This window comes from Natrix helvetica (genome assembly GCF_964273705.1).
Source record: "Natrix helvetica genome assembly, chromosome: W".
Lineage (NCBI taxonomy): Eukaryota > Metazoa > Chordata > Lepidosauria > Squamata > Natricidae > Natrix > Natrix helvetica.
The window spans coordinates 84,001,262-84,024,585 of NC_138555.1; the positions used below are offsets into that span (position 1 = coordinate 84,001,262).

The 23,324-nt window shown below is 48.1% G+C and overlaps 1 protein-coding gene across 2 annotated transcripts in view; it reads left to right on the forward strand.

Annotated features, from left to right (window-relative positions):
- LOC309400812 (polyunsaturated fatty acid lipoxygenase ALOX15B-like) overlaps nt 1-20,688 on the forward strand; it is a 34,449-nt gene extending 13,761 nt beyond the window's left edge. For both annotated transcript variants that reach the window (XM_081969499.1, XM_081969500.1), the window contains exons 5-16: nt 2,283-2,487; nt 3,501-3,585; nt 5,013-5,135; nt 6,294-6,397; nt 7,780-7,952; nt 9,156-9,299; nt 9,792-9,995; nt 11,688-11,774; nt 13,593-13,762; nt 13,930-14,152; nt 15,755-15,925; nt 17,996-20,688. In XM_081969499.1, the coding sequence (XP_081825625.1) occupies nt 2,283-2,487; nt 3,501-3,585; nt 5,013-5,135; nt 6,294-6,397; nt 7,780-7,952; nt 9,156-9,299; nt 9,792-9,995; nt 11,688-11,774; nt 13,593-13,762; nt 13,930-14,152; nt 15,755-15,925; nt 17,996-18,175 (1,869 nt within the window). In that variant the 3' untranslated portion in view covers nt 18,176-20,688. The remainder of the gene's footprint in view (nt 1-2,282; nt 2,488-3,500; nt 3,586-5,012; nt 5,136-6,293; nt 6,398-7,779; nt 7,953-9,155; nt 9,300-9,791; nt 9,996-11,687; nt 11,775-13,592; nt 13,763-13,929; nt 14,153-15,754; nt 15,926-17,995) is intronic.
- Nucleotides 20,689-23,324: the final 2,636 nt, after the last annotated feature.

Genomic DNA, 23,324 nt, shown 5'->3' on the forward strand with positions numbered 1-23,324 from the left:
TCCCTCACCACTCCGGGGGAAGGATACTGCAAAATCTCCATTCCCTCCCCAATCCAGGGGAAGGATACTGCAAAATCCCCATTCCCTCCCCAATACAGGGGAAGGATACTGCAAAATCCCCTTCACTCCGCACTCTGGGAGAAGGATACTGCAAAATCCCCATTCCCTCCCCACTCCTGGGGAAGGATACTGCAAAATCCCCATTCCCTCCCCACTCCAGGGGAAGGATACTGCAAAAATCCCCTTCCCTCCTCATTCTGGGGGAAGGATACTGCAAAATCCCCATTCCCTCCCCAATCCAGGGGAAGGATACTGCAAAATTCCCATTCCCTCCCCACTCCTGGGGAAGGATACTGCGAAATCCCCATTCCCTCCCCACTCCGGGGGAAGGATACTGCAAAATCCCCATTCCCTCCCCAATCCAGGGGAAGGATACTGCAAAATCCCCATTCCCTCCCCACTCTAGGGGAAGGATACTGCAAAATCCCCTTCACTCCGCACTCTGGGAGAAGGATACTGCAAAATCCCCATTCCCTCCCCACTCCTGGGGAAGGATACTGCAAAATCCCCATTCCCTCCCCAATCCAGGGGAAGGATACTGCAAAATCCCCATTCCCTCCCCAATACAGGGGGAGGATACTGCAAAATCCCCTTCACTCCGCACTCTGGGAGAAGGATACTGCAAAATCCCCATTCCCTCCCCACTCCTGGGGAAGGATACTGCAAAATCTCCATTCCCTCCCCACTCCTGGGGAAGGATACTGCAAAATCCCCATTCCCTCCCCACTCCAGGGGAAGGATACTGCAAAAATCCCCTTCCCTCCTCATTCTGGGGGAAGGATACTGCAAAATCCCCATTCCCTCCCCATTCCTGGGGAAGGATACTGCAAAATCTCCATTCCCTCCCCAATCCAGGGGAAGGATACTGCAAAATTCCCATTCCCTCCCCACTCCTGGGGAAGGATACTGCGAAATCCCCATTCCCTCCCCACTCCGGGGGAAGGATACTGCAAAATCCCCATTCCCTCCCCAATCCAGGGGAAGGATACTGCAAAATCCCCATTCCCTCCCCACTCTAGGGGAAGGATACTGCAAAATCCCCTTCACTCCGCACTCTGGGAGAAGGATACTGCAAAATCCCCATTCCCTCCCCACTCCTGGGGAAGGATACTGCAAAATCCCCATTCCCTCCCCACTCCAGGGGAAGGATACTGCAAAATCCCCTTCCCTCCTCATTCTGGGGGAAGTATACTGCAAAATCCCCATTCCCTCCCCATTCCTGGGGAAGGATACTGCAAAATCTCCATTCCCTCCCCACTCCTGGGGAAGGATACTGCAAAATCTCCATTCCCTCTTCACTCCTGGGGAAGGATACTGCGAAATCCCCATTCCCTCCTCACTCCTAGGGAAGGATACTCCAAAATCCCCTTCCCTCCCCACTCCTGGGGAAGGATACTGTAAAATCCCCTTCCCTCCCCACTCCTGGGGAAGGATACTGCAAAATCCCCATTCCCTCCCCACTCCTGGGGAAGGATACTGCAAAATCCCCTTCCCTCCTCACTCCGGGGGAAGGATACTGCAAAATCCCCATTCCCTCCCCCACTCTGGGGCCAGTTCTCTGAACTACTCAAAATTTCTGCTATTGGTTTTCCGAACTGCTCAAAATCTCCGTCATCGGTTCTCCAGAACCTGTCAGAACCAGTTATTTATTAGGAGTAACATGTCGGCAGGTATCCAAGTGAAGCCAGCTCTGACCCCACATAATTTACAGCCCAATTATGACCCTGTTCCTCCACTTCCCCCAAGGTGTGTCATAAATCACATTCTGCAACGGAGTACTTTTGCAGGCTGTAGAGATCACTCCCACTCCCCCTCTGGCTGTTGTGGGTAACCTGGGATACAGCCTTGAGAGAGATAAGTCTGGAATGTGGATCTGTCTTTTGCTGCTGTGCTGTTTCATTGGTTTCCCATTCCCCTCCCCCTTTTCCTATGGCAACTCGAGAGCAGGCCAGGGATGCTTTGCGAATTAATAGTCGTAAGTGTGAGAAATCTCTTTTGGGCGTGCCCTGATTTGGAACAGTCACTAAACAAATCTTTGTAAGTCGAGGACAGTTCCCTAAGTGCCTTCCGAGCCACCAAGCAAGATGTCCTCACCCCAGCTGGCTCTGCGCTCCATCACTTCTTCTCAAATTTATTTTGTTTTGGCGGGTGGGTTCTCGACAGGCTGTTATCCAACCGGTCACGCTTCCCCTCCCTGAAACAGATTCTCTTCTTCCTCTTAGGTGGATAGCTATGAAATCTTGAGCGATCGTGACTTGGGTCCCCTGATTTTAATCCGGCTACATAAGGATCCCTATCAATTCTTCCCCGAGGATTCATGGTACTGTGACTTCATCCAGCTGACTGCCCCAGATGGCCAAAATTTCCATTTTCCTTGCTACCGATGGATCGAGGGCTACCAGACCGTGGATCTGAGAGAGGGCACAGGTGAGATCATCTAGTCTATTGGGGGCCAAACTCAGTTTCATGGAGGGCCGCATCAGAGCTATGGTTGACCTCAGGGCTGGATGGGCATGGCCGACTGAGTGGGTGTGGCAGACTGGGTGGGCGTGGCCAGCTTGACATCACTCACTGGGCATGGCTGACTGGGTGGGCGTGGCCAGTTTGACATCACTTGCTGGGCATGGCCAACTTGACATCATTCACTGGACATGGCTGACTAGGTGGGCATGGCCAGCTTGACATCACTCACTGAGCATGGCCAGCTTGACATCACTCTGGGCATGGCTGGCTTGACATCACTCACTGGACGTGTCCAACTGGGTGGGTGTGGCCACCGTGATGTCACTCACTGGGCATGGCGGACAGGGTGGGCATGGCCAGCTTGATATCACACACTGGCATGGCTGACTGGGTGGGGGTGGCCAGTTTGACATCACTTGCTGGGCATGGCTGACTGGGTGGGCATGGCCAGCTTGATATCACTCACTGGCATGGCTGACTGGGTGGGCGTGGCCAGTTTGACATCACTTGCTGGACATGGCTGATTGGGTGGGCGTGGCCAGCTTGATATCACTCACTGGCATGGCCGACTGGGTGGGGGTGGCCAGTTTGATGCCACTCCCCAAACTGTTGGCATGTTTCCCCTTTACATTAGGTAGAGGTGGGCCGGCCCCTTACATTTTCCAGGACGGCCCCGAGGGCCGTATCCAACCCCATCGTGGGCCGCATCCAGCCCGCAGGCCTTGTGTTTGAGAGCCCTGATGTAGTCCATTTAAAAAAATGACCATGAGGGAAAAAACCATAAAATTTCTAATGATGGACAGGTAATCCTCGACTTACCATGGCTCGCTTGACGACCATTCCAACTCTGGAAAAAAAGCGACCTACGGCAGTTTTTCACACTTCGCGGCCATTGCCCTGTCCGGGAGCCAAGTGTTGCGGTCTCCCCGTAATTGAATCCAGGACCCAGGAGACTTTCCTTCCTTTTCCTCTCCCAGGCAAATTGATCTGTGACGATGGCCAGAACTCCCGGCTGCTGGAACACAGGACGGAAGAGCTGAAAAGTAGGCAGGACACCTACAAGTAAGGCTTCTGACCTTCCCTTCTCTCTCCATCTCCCTCTCCCTCTCTCTCTCTCTTTCCCCCTCTCAGTTTTCCCTCTCTCTCTTCCCCCCTCTCTCTTCCCCATCTCCATCTCTCTCTCTCTTCCTCCCTCTCTTTTCCTCCCTCTCTCTTCCCCCCTCTCTGTCTCTCTCCATCTCCATCTCTCTCTCTTCCCCCTCTCTTTTCCTCCCTCTCTCTCTTCTTCATCTCTCTGTCTCTCTCTCTCCATCTCTCTCTCCATCTCCATCTCTCTCCCTCCCTCTCTCTTTCTCTCTGTCTTGCTGACTCCATCTCTCTCTCTCCATCTCTCCCCCCTTCGTCTCTCTCTCTCTCTCTCTCTCCATTTCTCTCTCTCTGACTCTCTCTTTCCATCTTTCTCCCCATCTCTCTCCCCCCTGTCTCTGTCTCCGTCTCTCTCTTTCCCTCTCACTCTCCATTTCTCTCTGTCTCTCTCTCACTTTCCCTCCCTCTCCCTCCCTTTCTCTCTCTCTCTCCCTCTCTTTCACACCCACCGTGGCCTCCTCTTTGCAAATAGTCTTATGAATACGTGCGTAAATGTGGTTTATCTCTCTGTGTCTATGGATGGCTGATTTGTCTCCATGCCAAGTTTCAGAAATGTTTGCATTTGGCCTGTTTCCTTTTTTCAGACGTTTCATTACCCAACTAGGTAACATCATCAGTGCTAGAAGGGAGTGGGGTTTGTGGAGAGGAGGAGAAGCAGAAGAGGAGGAGGAAGAGAGGAGGAGGAGGAGGAAGATGAGGAGGAGGAGGGAGGGAGGAAAAGGGGGAGGAGGAGGACTGTGGGGTCCTTGGTGGTCTCTGAGGGTTGTTTCCTCTGCAGACGTTTCATTACCCAACTATGTAACAAGATCAGTGCTAGAAGGGAGTGGGGTTTGCTCTCTGTGTACATACAGATTGGCCATTGAAAATTTTTATTAAAGAGAGTTACAACTCGACTTACAACCAGTTTTACAAACCGCCTCAACTTTTGCGACAGTTCGAAATGACCACGATTCTGAAAAAGGCCATGTCCTCCCCCTTAGGACCGTTCCTCACTCTTAGGACCATTCCTCGCACTTATGACCTTCCTTAAATTTACAGCTGGTCTTCCACACTTATGACCCGGGCACGAACGTGTGATTTCTCTTTGCGACCGTTCCAGATTTCCAAACATGGGGGAGGGGGGGGGAGAAAAAGCTTGATTCGCTTTGCGATCGCAGCAAAAACGGTCGTTAAATGAAGCACGACTCCCTTCACGGGCGACTCGCTTAACCGACGGTGGTTCTGGTCCCCGTTGTGTGGTCGTAAGTCGAGGATAATCTTACGGGGTCCCCGTAAAATGTGACCGCTGCTATGAAAGAGAGGACCCTGCAAACGCATGGCCTTGTCTCCTTTTGAAATCCAAGGTGGAAGGAATTCGCTCCTGGCTTGCCCCGGTGCGTGGCGGTGGACACCATCGAGGAGATGCACAACAACATCAAGTTCTCCCTGACCAAGATGAGCACCTTCATGGCACGCTCGAAACTGACGTGGGTACCTCAAGACATCTTGGTAGCGCAGGGATGGACCAGCCAGCCCTCTCAGCTTGGGTGGTTTTCCTGGCAGACGTTTCGGGACCCAACTAGGGAACGTCATCAGTGCTAGAAGGGAGGGGGGGGTTGCAGACGGGAGGAGGAGGGAGGAAGGAAGGAAGGACGGATTATCAATGCTAGAAGGGAGAGAGGTTGCAGAGGGGAGGAGGAAGGAACGAAGGAACGAATGAAGGAAGAAGGGATTATCAACGCTAGAAGGGAGGGGGTTGCAGAGGAGAGGAGGAGGAAGGAATGAAGAAAGGAAGAAGGGATTATCAATGCTAGAAGGGAGAGAGGTTGCAGAGGGGAGGAGGAAGGAAGGAAGGAATGAACGAACGAACGAAGGAAGGAAGAAGGCACTATCAATCCTATAGAAGGGAGAGGGGTTGCAGAGGGGAGGAGGAAGGAAGGAAGGAACGAACGAAGGAAGGAAGGAAGAAGGGATTATCAATGCTAGAAGGGAGAGAGGTTGCAGAGGGGAGGAGGAAGGAAGGAAGGAAGGAATGAACGAATGAATGAAGGAAGGAAGAAGGGATTATCAATGCTAGAAGGGAGGGGGTTTGCAGAAGGGAGGAGGAGGTAAAAGAGGAAGAGGAGGATGAAGGAAGGAAGGAAGGGTTCAACTAGGGAATATCATCAGTGCTAGAAGGGAGGGGGGTTGCAGAGAGGAGGAGGAGGAAGAGAAAGATGACTGTGGGGTCCTCGGTGGTCTCTGAGTTTGGTGGTTTTCCTTGCAGACGTTTCATGACCCAACTAGGTAACATCATCAGTGCTAGAAGGGAATAAGGTTTAAGGAGGAGGAGGAGGAGGAGGAGGAGGAGGAGGAGGAGGAGGAGGGGGAGGGGGAGGGGGAGGAGGAGGAGGAGGAGGAGGAGAAACAATAGGACTGTGGCGTCTCTGATGCTCTCTGAGCCGGGTGGTTTTCTTGCAGACGTCTCATGACCCAACTAGGGAACGTCATCAGGGTGAGAAGGGAACGCGAGGTTTGCTCGCTGTTTATATACCAGTGGCTCACGTAGGCCTAAAGAATGAATCACCCAAGACCTCCCTCAGCCAAGTTGACCCCAAGCGTTTATCGGGGTTCAGTCGGTCTCCCCTTTCTCTTTTGCTCCCCAGGCGGTTGGAGTTCAGCTTAAAAGGCTTAATGAAACACCACGAATCCTGGGCGAAATTTGAGGACATTCGTGGGATTTTTTGGTTCAACAAGACCAAAGTTTCAGGTTGGTATCCAGAGGAGAAGGGGGAAGGAGGGAGAAGATGGGAATATCCCAGATACGTAAAACGCAGGGAAGAAATACCAGGGTGACAAAGATTATTTTGGGGTACAGTCAGAACACGGAACTGCAGAATTTGAGGGGCATTTACGATGGGTTGGACTTCAATTCCCAGGATTCCCCAGCCAGTTTGATTTACATTGAGTGGACTTCAACCCCCAGAATTCCCTAGTTTTTTATTTATGTTGAGTAGACTTCAACTCCCAGAATTCCGTAGTTTTTTTTATTTATGTTGAGTGGACTTCAACTCCCAGAATTCCCTAGTTTGTTTTGATTTAAGATGAATTGACTTCAACTCCCAGAATTCCGTGGTCCATTTTGATTTAAGATGAGTGGACTTCAACTCCCAGAATTCCCTGGCCCGTTTTAATTTATGTTGAGTGGACTTCAACTCCCAGAATTCCGTAGTTTTTTTTATTTATGTTGAGTGGACTTCAACTCCCAGAATTCCGTAGTTTTTTTTATTTATGTTGAGTGGACTTCAACTCCCAGAATTCCCTAGTTTGTTTTGATTTAACATGGGTGGACTTCAACTCCCAGAATTCTGTGGCCCATTTTGATTTACGGTGAGTGGACTTCAATTCCCAGAATTCCCTAGTCCGTTTTGATTTACAATGAGTAGATTTCAACCCCCAGAATTCCCTAGTCCATTTTGATTTACAACCAGTGGTCTTCAACTCCCACAATTCCCTAGTCCCTTTTGATTTAAGATGGGTGGACTTCAACTCCCAGAATTCCCTGGCCCGTTTTTTGATTTACGTTGAGTGGACTTAAATTCCAAGAATTCTCTAGCACGTTTTGATTTACAATGAGTGGACTTCAACTCCCAGAATTCCCTACTCCATTTTGATTTACGATGAGTGGACTTCAACTCCCAGAATTCCCTAGCCAGTTTTATTTACATTGAGGGGACGTTTGTGCTAGACAGGCAAGCAAATGTTGTGAGGGAGCAGCCAGTTGTAACCCCACAGCTTTGACCTGTTGGTTGACCTGGTTGTAGTTCTGGAAGCAGGCCTTGGGCCTAAACCCTGAGCATTTGGCCTTCTCCTCTCCCAGGTCTTCCAAGACCTTCTCCTAATTGTGAGGAACGCCGAGCTCTTTCTCCTCCAAATTGCATCCCTACTCAAATGGGACACGAGATCCCAGCTGTCTCTCAAATCATGTCCTTCTCCCTTCTTCAAGAATGCACGAAGAGAGCGTTTTTAATCTTCCAAGAATTCTCCATCCAGATCCTCCCTTCTTCGTGGTCTTCAAGATCTTCAGAGTCATCTAGATAATCCACCAGAAAGTCACTCTCTTTTTGCTTTCGATTTTCTCTGGTTCTCTAGAATACGTTGCTGATCATTGGCAAGAAGACCCCTTCTTTGGCTACCAGTATCTGAATGGGGTCAACCCTTTGGTGATTGAGAAGTGCACGGAGATCCCGGACAACTTCCCTGTGACCCAGGAGATGGTGTCCGAGTCCCTTGGGAAAGGCGCCACCCTCTCAGAAGAACTGCAGGTGACTGGGCTGTGGCTTCTAGCTTTCCCGAGTAACTTGCGGTTGCGTATCACCCAGAACTTCACTAGGGTTGACCTAGTGACTTTGCCAGTGGAGGAACTGGGGAATCTCCAGGGTGAGTCAATAGAGGGAAGTTGTGGTTGTGAGTCCACCCTGATGCTGCCCTCTTGACCTTCTGGATTTTCTGAAGCTATCGGCTTGGCCGTCAAGTCTTCTTGATTTATGATCCTTCTGAATCCTCCTTCTTGACTTTGACTTCTGATCTTTCTGAATCCTCCTTCTTGATTTATCATCCTTCTGAATCCTCCTTCTTGACTTTGACTTATGATCCTTCTGAATCCTCCTTCTTGACTTTGACTTATGATCCTTCTGAATCCTCCTTCTTGACTTTGACTTATGATCCTTCTGAATCCTCCTTCTTGACTTTGACTTATGATCCTTCTGAATCCTCCTTCTTGACTTTGACTTCTGATCTTTCTGAATCCTCCTTCTTGACTTTGACTTCTGATCTTTCTGAATCCTCCTTCTTGATTTATGATCCGTCTGAATCCTCCTTCTTGACTTTGACTTATGATCCTTCTGAATCCTCCTTCTTGACTTTGACTTATGATCCTTCTGAATCCTCCTTCTTGACTTTGACTTATGATCCTTCTGAATCCTCCTTCTTGACTTTGACTTCTGATCTTTCTGAATCCTCCTTCTTGACTTTGACTTCTGATCTTTCTGAATCCTCCTTCTTGATTTATGATCCTTCTGAATCCTCCTTCTTGACTTTGACTTATGATCCTTCTGAATCCTCCTTCTTGACTTTGACTTATGATCCTTCTGAATCCTCCTTCTTGACTTTGACTTATGATCCTTCTGAATCCTCCTTCTTGACTTTGACTTATGATCTTTCTGAATCCACCTTCCTGACTTTAGATCTTTCTGAAGCCACTATTGTGATCTCCTGGTTTTTCTGAAGCCAACATCTTGACCTTTTGGTCTTTCCCCATGGACACACAGAAACATCTCCTTTTAATGGGCTGCATTTTTGACAGTGAAGGTTAGCTGGGTTTCAGATGATAGCAAGGAACTCACTCACTCACTCACTCACTCCTTCCTTCCTTCCTTCCTTCCTTCCCTCCCTCCCTCCCTCCCTCCCTCCTTCCTTCCTTCCTTCCTTCCTTCCTTCCTTCCTTCCTTCCTTCCTTCTGTTTAAAGAAGGGGAACATCTTCATAGTGGACTACAAGATCCTCCAAGGAATCCCGACCAACGTCATCCAGGGCGAACAGCAGTATCTGGCCACTCCTTTGTGCCTCTTCCACCAGACGTTTTCTGGGAACCTCGTACCGATAGCAATCCAGGTAAAACGAAACTCTGAAAACTGACCGTAAGTCCTTTTTTCAGCGCCGTTGTGACTTTGCACGGTCACTAAATGAACGGCTGTAAGTGGATGACTACCTAGAGCTCTCCACTGTTCTAAAAATCATCACCGTCACGTAACGACTCCGTTAAATAATCCCTTGTGGGGTGGAGTCTGAGCAACTGAATGGAACTAGGCGAGTGGCCAGATGCCCTTCCCTGTCGCCAATGCGGAGTTTTGTTCGGCAGATATATTCTCAGTATGCCCGGAGAAAGAAATATCTGCCTCTGCCTAGTTTCAAACTCACTGATTGTGAGGCCAGAGCGCCACCTCTAGGCTACCGCCCCACTCCTGTACACCGTTCTATAAATAATTTCCCGGTAAAGCAGTTAGTGACGCGAAGGGTGAACAAATGTCGTTTTTCAATTTCCTGGCTCGTTCCTCCCTTTTTTCCCCGTACATCTGTCGTTCTTCGTATTCTTCCTTCTCACAGCTCAGCCAAACCCCGGGGGACGAGAGTCCCATTTTCCTTCCCAGTGACCCGCCCTGGGATTGGACCTTGGCTAAGATGTGGGTCCGCAATGCCGATTTCCACATCCACCAGAACATCTCCCACCTCTTGAAGACCCACCTGATGGCGGAGATCTTCACCATGGCCACTCTACGGCATCTTCCCATGTGCCACCCGGTGTTCAAGGTACAGCGCAAGGGAGACAGATCGCTGGGTATCGGGGTGGTATTCGGTGACAATCCCTACCGGTTCACAAATGTGAGCATCCACACATGTGCTTAACCATATGCACATGTGCCTTGATTGCGCATGTGTAGAGCTGGGGTGGGTAGATGGGCCCACCTGCAATTTCGGCTACCAGTTCGGTTGAACCGATACGAACTGGCTGAATGCCACCTCTGATTGTGAGGCAGGCGGACCAGGAATATTGTCCCTGGATTCGTCCAGCTTCCCCATAATGCGAGGTTTGGGGTGGCCGCCCATGAAACGAATACAACTAAGCTTCATACACAACTCGATGTGAAATGACGAGGGACACCCTGTTCGAATAATGACTCCAATAACAATAAAACCATGCCAAAAGGAAGCAAAATAGTCCCCATAATGATAGGGTGCAGACCCAAAGCATCCGGAGCACCTCTTGAACGCCATCGGCATTGACAAAATCCCCGTCGGTCAATTGCAAAAAGAAGGAGCGGCATTGACAGAATCCCCATCGGTCAATTGCAAAAGGCAACTTGACTTGGCATAGCAGTAACAAAATCTCAAGTCAATTGCAAGAGGAACTTCGCTCAGAATGGCACTGACAGAATCCCCACTGGTCAACTGCAAAAAGCAGCTTGGCCTGGAACAGCATTGGCAAAGTCCCCACCAGTCAGTTGCAAAAGGCGACTTGAACGGCATTGACAAAATCCCTGTCAGTCAATTGCAAAAGGCAGCTTTGCTTGGGATGACATTGACAGACTGTTAGTCAATTGCAAAAGGCAGCTTTGCTCAGAATGACATTGACAGACTCTTGGTCAATTGCAAAAAGGCTGCTTGCCTGAGATGGTATTGACAAAATCCCTGTCAGTCAATTGCAAATGGCAGCTTTGCTTGGAATGACATTGACAGACTCTTGGTCAATTGCAAAAGGCAGCTTTATTGAGAAGGTATTGACAAAATCCCTGTCAGTCAATTGCAAAAGGCAGCTTGATTTTAGAGGGTATCGACAAAATCCCTGTCCATCAATTGCAAAAGATAGCTTTGTTTGGAATGACATTGACAGACTCTTGGTCAATTGCAAAAAGATTGCTTGCCTGAGACGGTATTGACAAAATCCCTGTCCATCAATTGCAAAAGATAACTTTGTTTGGAATGACATTGACAGACTTTTGGTCAATTGCAAAAAGGCAGCTTGCCTGAGACGGTATTGAAAAAATCCCTGTCAGTCAATTGCAAAAGACAGCTTGATTTTAGAGGGTATTGACAAAATCCCTGTCCATCAATTGCAAAAGGCAGCTTGATTTTAGAGGGTATCGACAAAATCCCTGTCCATCAATTGCAAAAGATAGCTTTGTTTGGAATGACATTGACAGACTCTTGGTCAATTGCAAAAGGGCAGCTTGACCTGAACGGCATTGACAAAATCCCTGTCCATCAATTGCAAAAGACAGCTTTGCTTGGAATGACATTGCCAGATTCTTGGTCAATTGCCAAAGGCAGCTTGACCTGAACGGCATTGACAAAAGACATGACAAAACGGCCACCCTGTTGTCCCCCGTTAGAAGCTGTGAATCATCAGCCTCTCTTGACCTCTGTGGTCTCCAAGACCCTTCTCCAACTCAAGGACTGGAGGCCTTCATTGCTTCTCCTCCTCCTTCTCCTCTTCCTCTGCAGCTCCTGATTCCACACATAAGATACACACTCCAGATCAACATATTAGCCAGGATCCGTCTAATCAAGAAAGGTGGCATGATGGACCAGGTAAGGTGGAACTTCTGGGGCCTTTTCTTTGCCTGGTCTCTTTTTCATCCTTGCCCTTCTCCATTCCTTCTCTTTTTGGATCCTGCAAGGGAAAAGTTAGTGTTCCCGAAAAGATTCGTTGGAATACAGCAATTTTAACAAAGAAAGGGCTTCAAGGTATTTGAGCAACAATGAAGCTCATGTTGAGTTCAGTTCCTCTTCAACTGAAGCTTGGGTAGTGGGTAGTCCTCGCTTTACAGCCATTCATTTAGTGAAGTTATAAGAGCACTGATAAAAACCTCCCAGAGCCCTCTATGAGGGAGATGGGTGGCTAAGAAGCTTGTTAGATAGATGACGGGCGGATGGGCAAGCAAATAGGTGGGTAGGTAGATAGGTAGAGAGATTGATGGAGCTTAAAAAATGATGGATGGATGGATGGATGGATGGATGGATGGATGGATGGATGGATGGATGGATGGATGGATGGATGGATGGATGGATCGATGAATGGATGAGTAGGTAGGTAGGTAGGTAGATAGGTAGGTAGATGGATGGATAGGTAGGTAGTTTAGGAAGGTAGGTAGAGAGGTGCATGGAGCTTGATAGATGATGGGTGGATAGATGGATGGATGGATGATAGGTAGGTAGAGAGATGGATGGAGCTTAATAGATGATGGATGGATGAGAGAGAGAGAGATGGATGATAGATAGGTAGAGATATGAATGGAGCTTTGATGATGGATCGATAGGTAGGTAGATAGGTAGGTAGAGAGATGGATGGAGTTTAATAGATGATGGATGGATGGATGGATGGATGGATGGATGGATGGATGGGGTAGAGAGAGAGATGGATGATATGTAGGTAGGTGGAGATATGGATGGGGCTTTGATGATAGATGGATAGGTAGGTAGATAGGTAGGTAGGTAGGTAGGTAGGTAGGTAGAGAAATGGATGGAGCTTAATACATGATGGATGGATGGATGGATGGATGGCTGGATGGATGGGGTAGAGAGAGAGAGAGAGATGGATGATATGTAGGTAGGTGGAGATATGGATGGGGCTTTGATGATAGATGGATAGGTAGGTAGATAGGTAGGTAGGTAGGTAGGTAGGTAGGTAGGTAGGTAGGTAGGTAGGTAGAGAAATGGATGGAGCTTAATACATGATGGATGGATGGATGGATGGATGGATGGGGTAGAGAGAGAGAGAGAGAGATGGATGATAGGTAGGTAGGTGGAGATATGGATGGGGCTTTGATGATGGATGGATAGTAGGTAGATAGGTAGGTAGACAGGTAGAGAAATGGATGGAGCTTAATAGATGATGGATGGATGAATGAATGGATGGATGGATGAGATGGAGGATATGTAGGTAGATAGAGAAATGGATGGAGCTTTATAAATGATGGATGGATAGGTAGGTAGGTATAGAGATGGATGGAGCTTGATAGAGGATGGATGGATAGGTAGGTAGGTAGGTTGGTTGGTAGAAAAATGGATGGAGCTTGATGATGGATGGATGGATAGATAGATAGATGAGGGAGAGAGGGAGGGAGATGTATGCTGCTTGATAGATGATAAATGGATGGATGGATGGATAGGCAGGCAGGCAGAGAGGGATGGAGTTTGATAGATGATGGACAGACGGACGGACGGAGACAGAAAAACAGACAGTGATTTATGACTGGTCCTCCTAGTTACAAATCGTCAAACATCCCCAACGGGTCACGGAATCAAACAGGGGTAGAACTCGCTTGCTTGGCCACGGAACATTTGAGCTAAATTCGGGGCGTACGTCGAGGACTACCCGTGAGCGACTCAACCTTCTCCCTCTTCCAGGCCACCTCAGCCGGATTTGAAGGAATCGGTCCCTTGGTGAGCCGAGGGGTCCAACAGCTGACCTACTCCTCGCTCTGCCTGCCGGAGGACATCAAGGCTCGGGGAGTTGACTCTGTCGCCAACTATTATTATCGAGATGATGCCACCAAGCTCTGGGACGCCATAGAGAGGTGAGTTGTGGTCTTGGGTTTCTGAAGATGTTTTCTGAAGTCTCCATGATCAACCACGGTTTTCTGGAGAACTGTTAGAAATTCTTCAATTGGTGATTCTGGGAGCCCAACGTTCCTGAGGTCCACCATCTCAGGAGACCTTCCAACGCGTGTCCTCCTCCTTCCAGCTTTGTGGCAGGCTTCGTCAGATACTATTACTGGAATGATGACCGGATCAAAGGAGATTCCGAGCTCCAGGCCTGGATCTTGGAGATCTTCAAGGAAGCCTTCCAGAGCCGAGAGGCGTCGGGGGCTCCTTCGACGCTGGCGACGGCGGAGGAGCTCACCAAATTCTTGACTGTGGTGATTTTCACCTGTTCGGCTCAACACGCGGCGGTCAACAGTGGGCAGGTGAGACCCATCCTACCTTAGATAGTAGAATAACAGAATTGGCCAGGGGCCTTGGAGGTCTTCTAGTCCAACCCCCGCCTCCTCAAGCAGGACGCCATACCATCTCAGATAAATGGTGGTCCCATCTCTTCTTAAAATCCTCCAGTGTTGGAGTACCCACAACTTCTGAAGTTCCCCTGGTGAATTGTCCTCCCGGTCAGGAAGTTTCTTCTTCATTCCAGGTTGCTTCTCTCCTTGATTAGTTTCCATCCATTGCTTCTTCTCCTGCCTTCAGATGCTTTGGAGAATAGGTGGATCCCCTCTTCTTTGGGGGCAGGCCCTCATATATTGGAAGCATAGAGAGCATCAAGGACCCCACAGGTCTCCTCCACCTCCTCCTCCACCTCCTCCTCCTCTCCACAAATCCCATTCCCTTTTAGCACTGATGATGTTAGCGAGATGGGTCGTGAAACGTCTGCAAGAAAACCACCAAGCTCAGAGAGCACTAAGGACCTCACAGTCCTCCACCTCCTCTCCTTCTATTTCTCCTCTCCCCCTCCTTCTTCCTCTTCTTCTGCTTCTTCCTCCTCCTTTTCTTCCTCCTCTTTTTTTCTTCCTCCTCTTTCTCTTCCTCCTTCCCCTCTCCTCCTCTTCCCAAACCCCACTTCCTTCCAGCACTGATGATACTCCCTAGTTGGGTCAAAAAACGTCTGCAAGAAGCCATCAAGCTTAGAGGGCACCAAAACCCTCAAAGTTCTCCTCCTCTTTCTCCTCCTCTTCCTTCTTCTTCCTCCCCTTCTTCTTTTGTTTTGCCTTCCTTCTCTCCTCCTCCTTCAGCTTCTTCGTCTTCCTTCTCTTTCTCCTGCTTTTCTCCTCCTCCTCCTTCCCCCTCTTCTTCTTCTTCCTTCTCTTCCTCTTCCTCCTCTCCTCCTCCTTCCTCTCCTTCCCCCTCTTCTTCTATTTCTTCTTCCTCTCCTCCTCCTCTGTCTTCTTCTGTTTCTTCTTCCTCCTCCTCCCCTTCCTCCTCTCCTTCTCCTCTGTCTTCTTCTATTTCTACTTCTTCCTCCTCCCCTTCCTCCTCTCCTTCTCCTCCGTCTTCTTCTATTTCTTCTTCCTCCTCCTCCTCTCCTCCTCCTTCCTCTTCCATTTCTTCTTCCTCCTTTTCTCATCCTCCTCGTTCATCCTCTTCTTTTCCTTCCTTCTCTTCCACCTCCCCCCTCCTTCTTTTCTCCTCCTCCTCCTTCCTCCTCTCCTTTTCGTTCCTTCTCTTCCTCCTCCTCCTCTCCTCTCCCCAACCCCCGCTCTCTTCCAGCACTGATGCTACTCCCTAGTTGGGTCACGAAACATCTGCAAGAAAACCATCAAGTTCAGAGAGCACCAAGGACCCCAAAATCCAACCCTGAGCAGTGAAGATTCTCTCCTCTCGCTAATATCATGTCTTTTAAGTCCTGGCAATTTCCCACCCTCTCCCTTTCCTTTGTGGCCTCAAACCCTGAATCCTTTGGCCCCCACATTTCAACCGGACCCTCCTCCACGGCGGAGAAATCGTAGCCAGGGCAAGAGCTTCCAGTTTCTCCCCCCGAAGCTTAGCCTGTTTCAGCTCTCCTTCTCTCTCCCTCTCAGTTTGACTTCGGCGCCTGGATGCCCAACGTGCCCCCGACCATGCGGAGACCCCCGCCCACCGTGAAGGGCTCTGCGTCACTGGAGGGCATCCTGAACACCATTCCACAGGTCAATGTTACCTGCATTGCACTCTCTTCCCTCTGGCTGCTGAGCAATGAAGCTGGGGACCGGGTAAGTGGCAGGGAGCCCCATCCAGAGAAGGGAAACGATGGGGAGTTGACATCGGTTTCGAGATTCCACTTTGGTGTTTGTGTGTACAGTGAGAGCTTATGCCCCAGAGACAAATTCCTTGGGGGGGTCCAATTACGAGGGAGGGAGAGACAGGCAGACAGAGAAAGAGAGAGAGAAAAAGAAAGAGAGAGAGAAAGAGAAAGAAAGACACAGGCAGAGGGAGAGAAAGAGAGAGACAGAGAAAAAGAGAGAGAGACAGAAAGACACACACACACACACACACACACACACAGAAAGAGACAGAGACAGAGAAAGAGACAGAGAGACAGAGAGAGACAGAGAGACAGAGAAAGAGAGACAGACAGAGAGATAGAGACAGAGACAGAGAGAGAAAGAGAGAGAGACAGAGAAAGAGAGAGAGACAGAGAGAGAGAGACAGAGAAAGAGAAAGGGACTGAGAGAGAGAGAAAGAGAGAGAGAGAGAGAAAGAGAGAAAGACACACAGAGAGAAAGAGAGACAGAGAAAGAAAGAGAAAGAAAGAGAAACAGAGAGAGAGAAAGAAAGAGAAAGAAAGAGAAAGACACACACACAGAGAGAGACAGAGAGAAAGAGAAAGAGAAAGAGGGAGAGAAAGAGAAAGAGAGACAGAGAGAAAGAGAAGAAGGAAGGAAGGAAAGGGCAAAAACAAAGAAAGAGGGATTGAGGGAAGGGAGGGAGGGAAGAAAAATAGAGAAAAAGAAAGAAAAAGAAAGAAGGGGAAGGAAGGAAAGAAGGAAGGAAGGAAAGAAGAAAGAAAGAGCAAAAGAAAGAAAGAAAGAAGGCTGCCTGCTTTTCAGATGATAGCAAGGAACTACCTAACTCCTTCCTTCCTTCCTTCTTTCCTTCCATCCATCTTCCTTCTTTTCTTCTTCCCTTCCTTTGTTCCCTCCCTCCCTCCCTCCTTCCTTCCCTTCATCTTCCTTCTTTCCTTTTCTTCCTTCCTTCTTTCCTTTCCTCCCTCTTTGTTTCTTTCTTTCTCTCTCTCTCTCTCTCCTTCCCTCCCTCCCTCCCTCCCTCTCCTCCCCCTCTCTCTATCACCTGATCACGGGGATGCTGCGAAGGCCGTCGCTGTGGATAAGGGCCCTAAGTCGCTTTTTAAAACTTGGAACGGTCCCTAAAGGAGCAGGCGTCGTTCGTCGAGGACTCCTCGCCCAAAACGATTTCTCCCCCCCCTTTTTTTTTTCAGGCTCCCTCGTCTGAAATCTCTTTTTTGAAAAGTTTTTTTAATGTCATTTATGCCATCATCTGGTCTCTGCAGCGTCTTTTACACATCTCTGGTGTTTCCTTTATCAGTACATCTGTGTCTTATTTGACTCTCTCCATATCTATAGCCGTATTTTACCCATCTTATTTCCTACGGGCCCTACACATTGGATCCTCTCGTATTTCTTCTTTCGTCTCCAATCCCTCTTGTAATTTCCCCCTCCTGTCGAGTCTGCGGTTTGGTGTTTCTTTTGTCGTTTCTTGATCTTCCTTCTCCTCTTGGTGACTATCCTGTTTTTTCCTCCCCGCTCTTTCCCTGTAGCCCGGGGGTGAGCGAACTGCGGCTCCGGAGCTGCATGTGGCTTTTTTTAATCTCTCGGCTGCGGCTCCCTGTCGTTCAAAATAATACGACACCCGCCAGAACGTCATTTATTGAGCTCTTTGACTCCGGAAGGCCAACCGTAGATCAATCCAAGAAAAGAAAAGTTTCAGAAGAAAACAGAACATTTAATTCAACTACATATGCTAGTTTTCTGGCGGCTCGGGAAATAGGCATTTTTGGTGTTTTCTTTTCTGTGGGAAACAGGTCCAAATGGCTCTTTGAATGTTTAAGATTGCTGACGGATGCTCTAGCCAATTATTCATCTGAAATCTCTTATTTATTTAGGCCCACATCCAAAGATATTTAATCTAAGTTTCTGTCAGGAACAATGCCAGAGGGAGCGCCGGGCTGAGGAGGTTGTCGGCCGTCGCTCGGAGCGAACGGGGCTGTGTGTTTTGCTCGCTGAGGTGTTTTTTTTTTTCCCCTCCTCCGAAATCTTTTCCAGAGACCGTTGGGGTTCTACCCAGACCAGCACTTCGTGGAAGAGGAGCCCAAGAGGCTGATGGAGGCCTTTCAAAACCGCCTGGCGGACATCTCCCAGCAAATCAACCAGCGGAACCAGTCGTTGGAGCTCCCCTACGATTACCTCAACCCGCCCTGCGTTGAGAACAGCGTCTCTATCTGAGGTTGGGGAGGGAGACGGCGGCATCCAGAGATTTCCGCCTCAGCTGATTGGCCCATCCAGAAGGATTCTTTCTGGAATAACAGGGACCTTGGAGGTCTTCTAGACCAACCCTGCGCTCGAGTAGAAGACTCTATACCATGCGGGACAAACTGGTTGTCCAGTCTCTTCTTGAAGACCTCCAGTGATGGAGTGGCCACAACCACTGGTGGCCGGCAGTCCCACTGGTTAATTGTCCTCACTGACAGGAAGTTTCTCCTTAATTCCAGGTTGTTTTCTCTCCTTGATTAGTTTCCATCCCTTGCTTCTTGTCTTGCCTTCAGGGGCTTTGGAGAATAGGTTGACCCCCCTCTTTTCTGGGGCAGCCTCCCCCAAATATTGGAAGACTGCCATCTTGTTATCCCTAATCCTTCTCTTCCTTAGACTAGACCAAGGGCTCTCCAAACTCGGCAACTTTAAGACTTGTGAACTCCCAACTCCCAGAATTCCTCACTCGCTTTAAGCTTTCTGGACTTTAATTCCCAGAATTCCTCAGTCAGTTTGAGACTCGGGGACTTCAACTCCCAGAATTCCTCAGTCAGTTTGAGACTCGTGAACTTCAATTCCCAGAATTCCTCAGTCAGTTTGAGACTCGTGAACTTCAACTCCCAGAATTCCTCAGTCAGTTTGAGACTCGTGAACTTCAACTCCCAGAATTCCTCAGTCAGTTTGAGACTCGTGAACTTCAACTCCCAGAATTCCTCGGTCAGTTTGAGATTCGTGAACTTCAACTCCCATAATTCCTCAGTCAGTTTGAGACTCGTGAACTTCAACTCCCAGAATTCCTCGGTCAGTTTGAGACTCGTGAACTTCAACTCCCAGAATTCCTCGGTCAGTTTGAGACTCGTGAACTTCAACTCCCAGAATTCCTCGGTCAGTTTGAGACTCGTGAACTTCAACTCCCAGAATTCCTCGGTCAGTTTGAGACTCGTGAACTTCAACTCCCAGAATTCCTCGGTCAGTTTGAGACTCGTGAACTTCAACTCCCAGAATTCCTCGGTCAGTTTGAGACTCGTGAACTTCAACTCCCAGAATTCCTCGGTCAGTTTGAGACTCATGAACTTCAATTCAGCAAATGTTCGGGGGGTGGGGGGAGCTGGTTTTTGTTGTTGTTGTGCTGCATTTCAGGGCAAAGATACAGAACCACCCCCACCCACCCTCCCCCGAATTTGAGGGGTTTGAAGTTCCAAGGGGCAGGAGGATAAAACACATGAGGAATGGTTGCAGGAATTGGAAGGTCTTGGACCAGGGGGTCTCCAAATGTGGCAACTTTTGAGACTTGTGGACTTCAACTCCCAGAATGTCTCAGTCACTTTAAGACTTCAGCGGCTGAGGGATTCTGGGTGTTGAAGTCCACCAGGCTTAAAGTGACTGAGGAATTCTGGGATTTGAAGTTCATGAGGCTCAAGCTGACCTTCAAGAAAGGTCGTCAAATGAGCCAAAAACTGACTTAACCGACGTCTCACTGAACGACAGAAATTTGGGGCTCTCTAGGGTGGGTCATAAGTCGAGGACTTACCTGTAAAGAGATGGGGCGATGGCATTTTTTTGACTTCCATCCAAGGTTTTCTTGACCGAAGGTTCGAAATGGTAAGGATTAAGTAAGCAATCATACCAGTAGCAACCTAAGCTGGCCAAGGATTATGGGAATTGGCATCCAGCAGGAGAGCCTCGAACTCGTGATTAGTCCACCTTCATATTCTAAAGTCCTCACGAGACGAAGAACGGGCCTGTTTTCAGCCTGAAGCCTCACATGGAGTCCTTCCAACAGCCTGGAGTCCTTCCATTGGGGTCATTGTAATTTGTGAACTCAAGGACAGTTGCGTCGGCGAGATTTCCCTTGTCGGTAACCGCGTGGAGTGTATTTTTAAGCTAGTCTCATTCTTTCCAGGTCGTGCCGGGTTGGATCATTGAGTGCCGTTTTTTGCACAACATTTTAAACAACGAAGTACATCCGTCGCAACCCGAGTGTGGATTTTGCCACTGCAAGTCAATAATGGCAGCGTTTTGTGATTTAAGGGCAGCGGGTTCGTAATATTTTAGGGGGGTTGTGTCAGAGTTTGTTGCATAAATTCAAATCCAAGAAGCACACGCAGATAACTGACGCAGCAGGATTCATTAACATCTTTACATATATAAAAATAGATGAATAAATGGACAATACCAACAGGGGCTTCTTCCGAGTAAAGACAAGGCAGGAGAGTTACAGGCAAACACAAGCAGTTAGTTTCATTTTAGCAGACAAGCCCAGAGAGACTGCCAGTTTACTTCTCAGAGCAGCAGAACTGCTTAAGTTTCAGTTTCAATTCTCTGCACCGACTCGGATCCGTTTACGCTCCCATTGGCTGACTTAGTTGCTGTGCCTATTCATTGGCTGAGCTTGTTCCCATGTCTCTCCCAGTCGTGAATATTTTAAGAAAAGTACACACACACATATACATATATATTCGAAATAAAAATATGCCTTAGATCTAAAACACATTTTCCCCCCTTTTTGTGCGCCGGTTTAAAACTCAACAGCGCTGCTCCTTGAAAAGGGCTGGAGGAAAATGAATCGAGAACTTTAGATTTTGAAGATTGATTTTAAGCAAACCCATCCCTCCAGATTTTAGGTTATTTCTATATGGGTCTACTGGTTGCACAGGGGGTTGGACTAGATGACCTCCAAGGTCCCTTTCCGACCCTCTTCTTCCGTGATTCTGTAAGGGTCTCCTGCTTGAGCCAGGGGGCTGGACTAGATGACCTCTAAGGATCCATTCAACTGTGTTAATTCTGTAAGGGTCTCCTGCTTGAGCAGGGGTTGGACTAGATGACTTCCGAGGTCCCTTACCGACTCTGTTATTCCGTGATTCTGTAAGGGTCTCCTGCTTGAGTCAGGGGGTTGGATTAGATGACCTCTGAGGTCCCTTTCCGACTGTCATTCCCTGATTCTATAAGTGTCTCCTGCTTGAGAAGAGGGGTTGGACTAGATGACCTCCAAGGTCCCTTCCCATTCTGCGATTCTGTAACGGTCTCCTGCTGAAACAGGGGGGTTGGACTAGATGACCTCCAAGGTACCTTTCCAACCCTCTTCATCTGTGATTCCGTAAGGGTCTCCTGCTTGAGCAGGGGTTGGACTAGATGACCTCCAAGGTCCCATTCTGACTCTGTTATTCTGTGATTCTGTAAGGGTCTCTTGCTTGAGTCAGGGGGTTGGATTAGATGACCTCTGAGGTCCCTTCCGACTCTGTTATTCCGTGATTCTGAAATGGTCTCCTGCTTGAGCTAGGAGGCTGGACTAGATGACCTCTAAGGATCCATTCAACTGTGTTAATTCTGTCATTCCGTAAGGGCCTCCTGCTTGAGCAGGGGTTGGACTAGATGACCTCCAAGGTCCCTTTCCGACTCTGTTATTCCGTGATTCTGTAAGGGTCTCCTGCTTGAGTCAGGGGGTTGGATTAGATGACCTCCGAGGTCCCTTCCAATTCTGTTATTCCATATTTTACCAGGGTCTCCTGATTGAGAAGGGGGGTGGGTGGGTTGGACTAGATGACCTCCAAGGTCCCTTCCAACTTAGGCCTAACCTCAACTTTTTACTTTTACATAATAGCATAAAGTAGCCATTTCTGTAGCCCCCAAACCGATCTAATCGGTAAAACCCAGAATCAACGTTTCATTCCCCCCCCCGCCCCCCCCATCTCGAGCACAAAGTCCAGGAATGGTTTCCAAGTGGGAAGAACAGCGATTGTGTGTGTGGTTTTTTTTGCAATCGATTTCATCCACTCTGCTATTGCCATCCATTTATGCAGCCGTTCGTCCACGGTGGGAATCAAAGCGTCCTTCCGAATCTCTAATCATTTATCTTCTGCAACCGAGCCGAGATAGTTGCCGCTTAATTTTCTCGACCGGCTTCCTGGAAATTTCAGGAGTTTGCCAAAGAGGATTGAATTGGGCATTCCAAAAAAATAATAATAATAATCCTTCCAAAAAGGTTAATTGTTGTCACTGGAGGCAAAACTTGGGTTAAACTTGGCAGCTAAGGCGGGGTCAGAAAACTGGTTCAGGATTGGATGGGAGGCCATCAGGAAATCTCAGGGAGGATGAAAGGATGTCCCGGAGGGAGACGGGGACCAACCACAGGAAAAACAACAAGGTTGGAAATCCCTCTAAAAGTATGAATTATATCAGCCTCTTTAATCTTGCAATTAAAATCTGCACCCTGTATTTTGACTTCAAGGGAGATGGCGAATATGATGATGATGATGATGATTTTAAAAGCTGCAAACTATCCATCAAAGGATGAAAATCTTCCTGGGAGGGGAGAGAAAAAGAAAGGTCCACAATTATTATTTAAAAAAAAAAAAATAGATCAAAGTCTCGCAAAGGAGGACGGTGGCACCTGGAAGGCTCTGGTTATACCCTCTTACGGTCTCCAGGTGGCGATGTTGCTCTCTTCTGCCTGAGCATCCCTCTACTAGGGTTTCTGCTAGGAATTTTTCTTGTCTTTTTTTGGGGGGGGGGAGGGGGTGTGTGTACCAATCCGTAGGGATGATGGGGGCGAAATATTGAAACTGGATCAGTCCAGTAGGCCAGATTGCTTGGGGGGGGGGGGGGACACCTCGGGCAGGATTTGGAGGGAAGCCTCATTCTCAGAACTTTTTGTAATTTTTAATTTTATTTTATTAGATAGGATTCTCTTTTTTATTAATTTTATTGTTTTTTTAATATGATGTTTTTTGATCTTGACGAATGTATATTGTTTTTTTATGTACGTTGAGAGCATATGCACCAAAGACAAATTCCACTTGGCCAATAAAGAATTCAATTATACTCTATTCTACTCTAATTCTATTCTATTCTATTTACTCTACTCTATTCGAATTCTATTTCTACTCTACTCTACTCTTCTCTACTCTACTCTACTCTACTCTAATTCTATTCTATTCTTATTCTTATTCTATTCTACTCTACTCTTATTCTATTCTATTCTACTCTATACTCTTATCTATTCTTTACTATTCTACTCTACTCTACTCTACTCTAATTCTATTCTATTCTATTTACTCTAATTCTATTCTATTCTATTTCTACTCTACTCTTCTCTAATTCTATTCTTATTCTATTCTACTCTTAT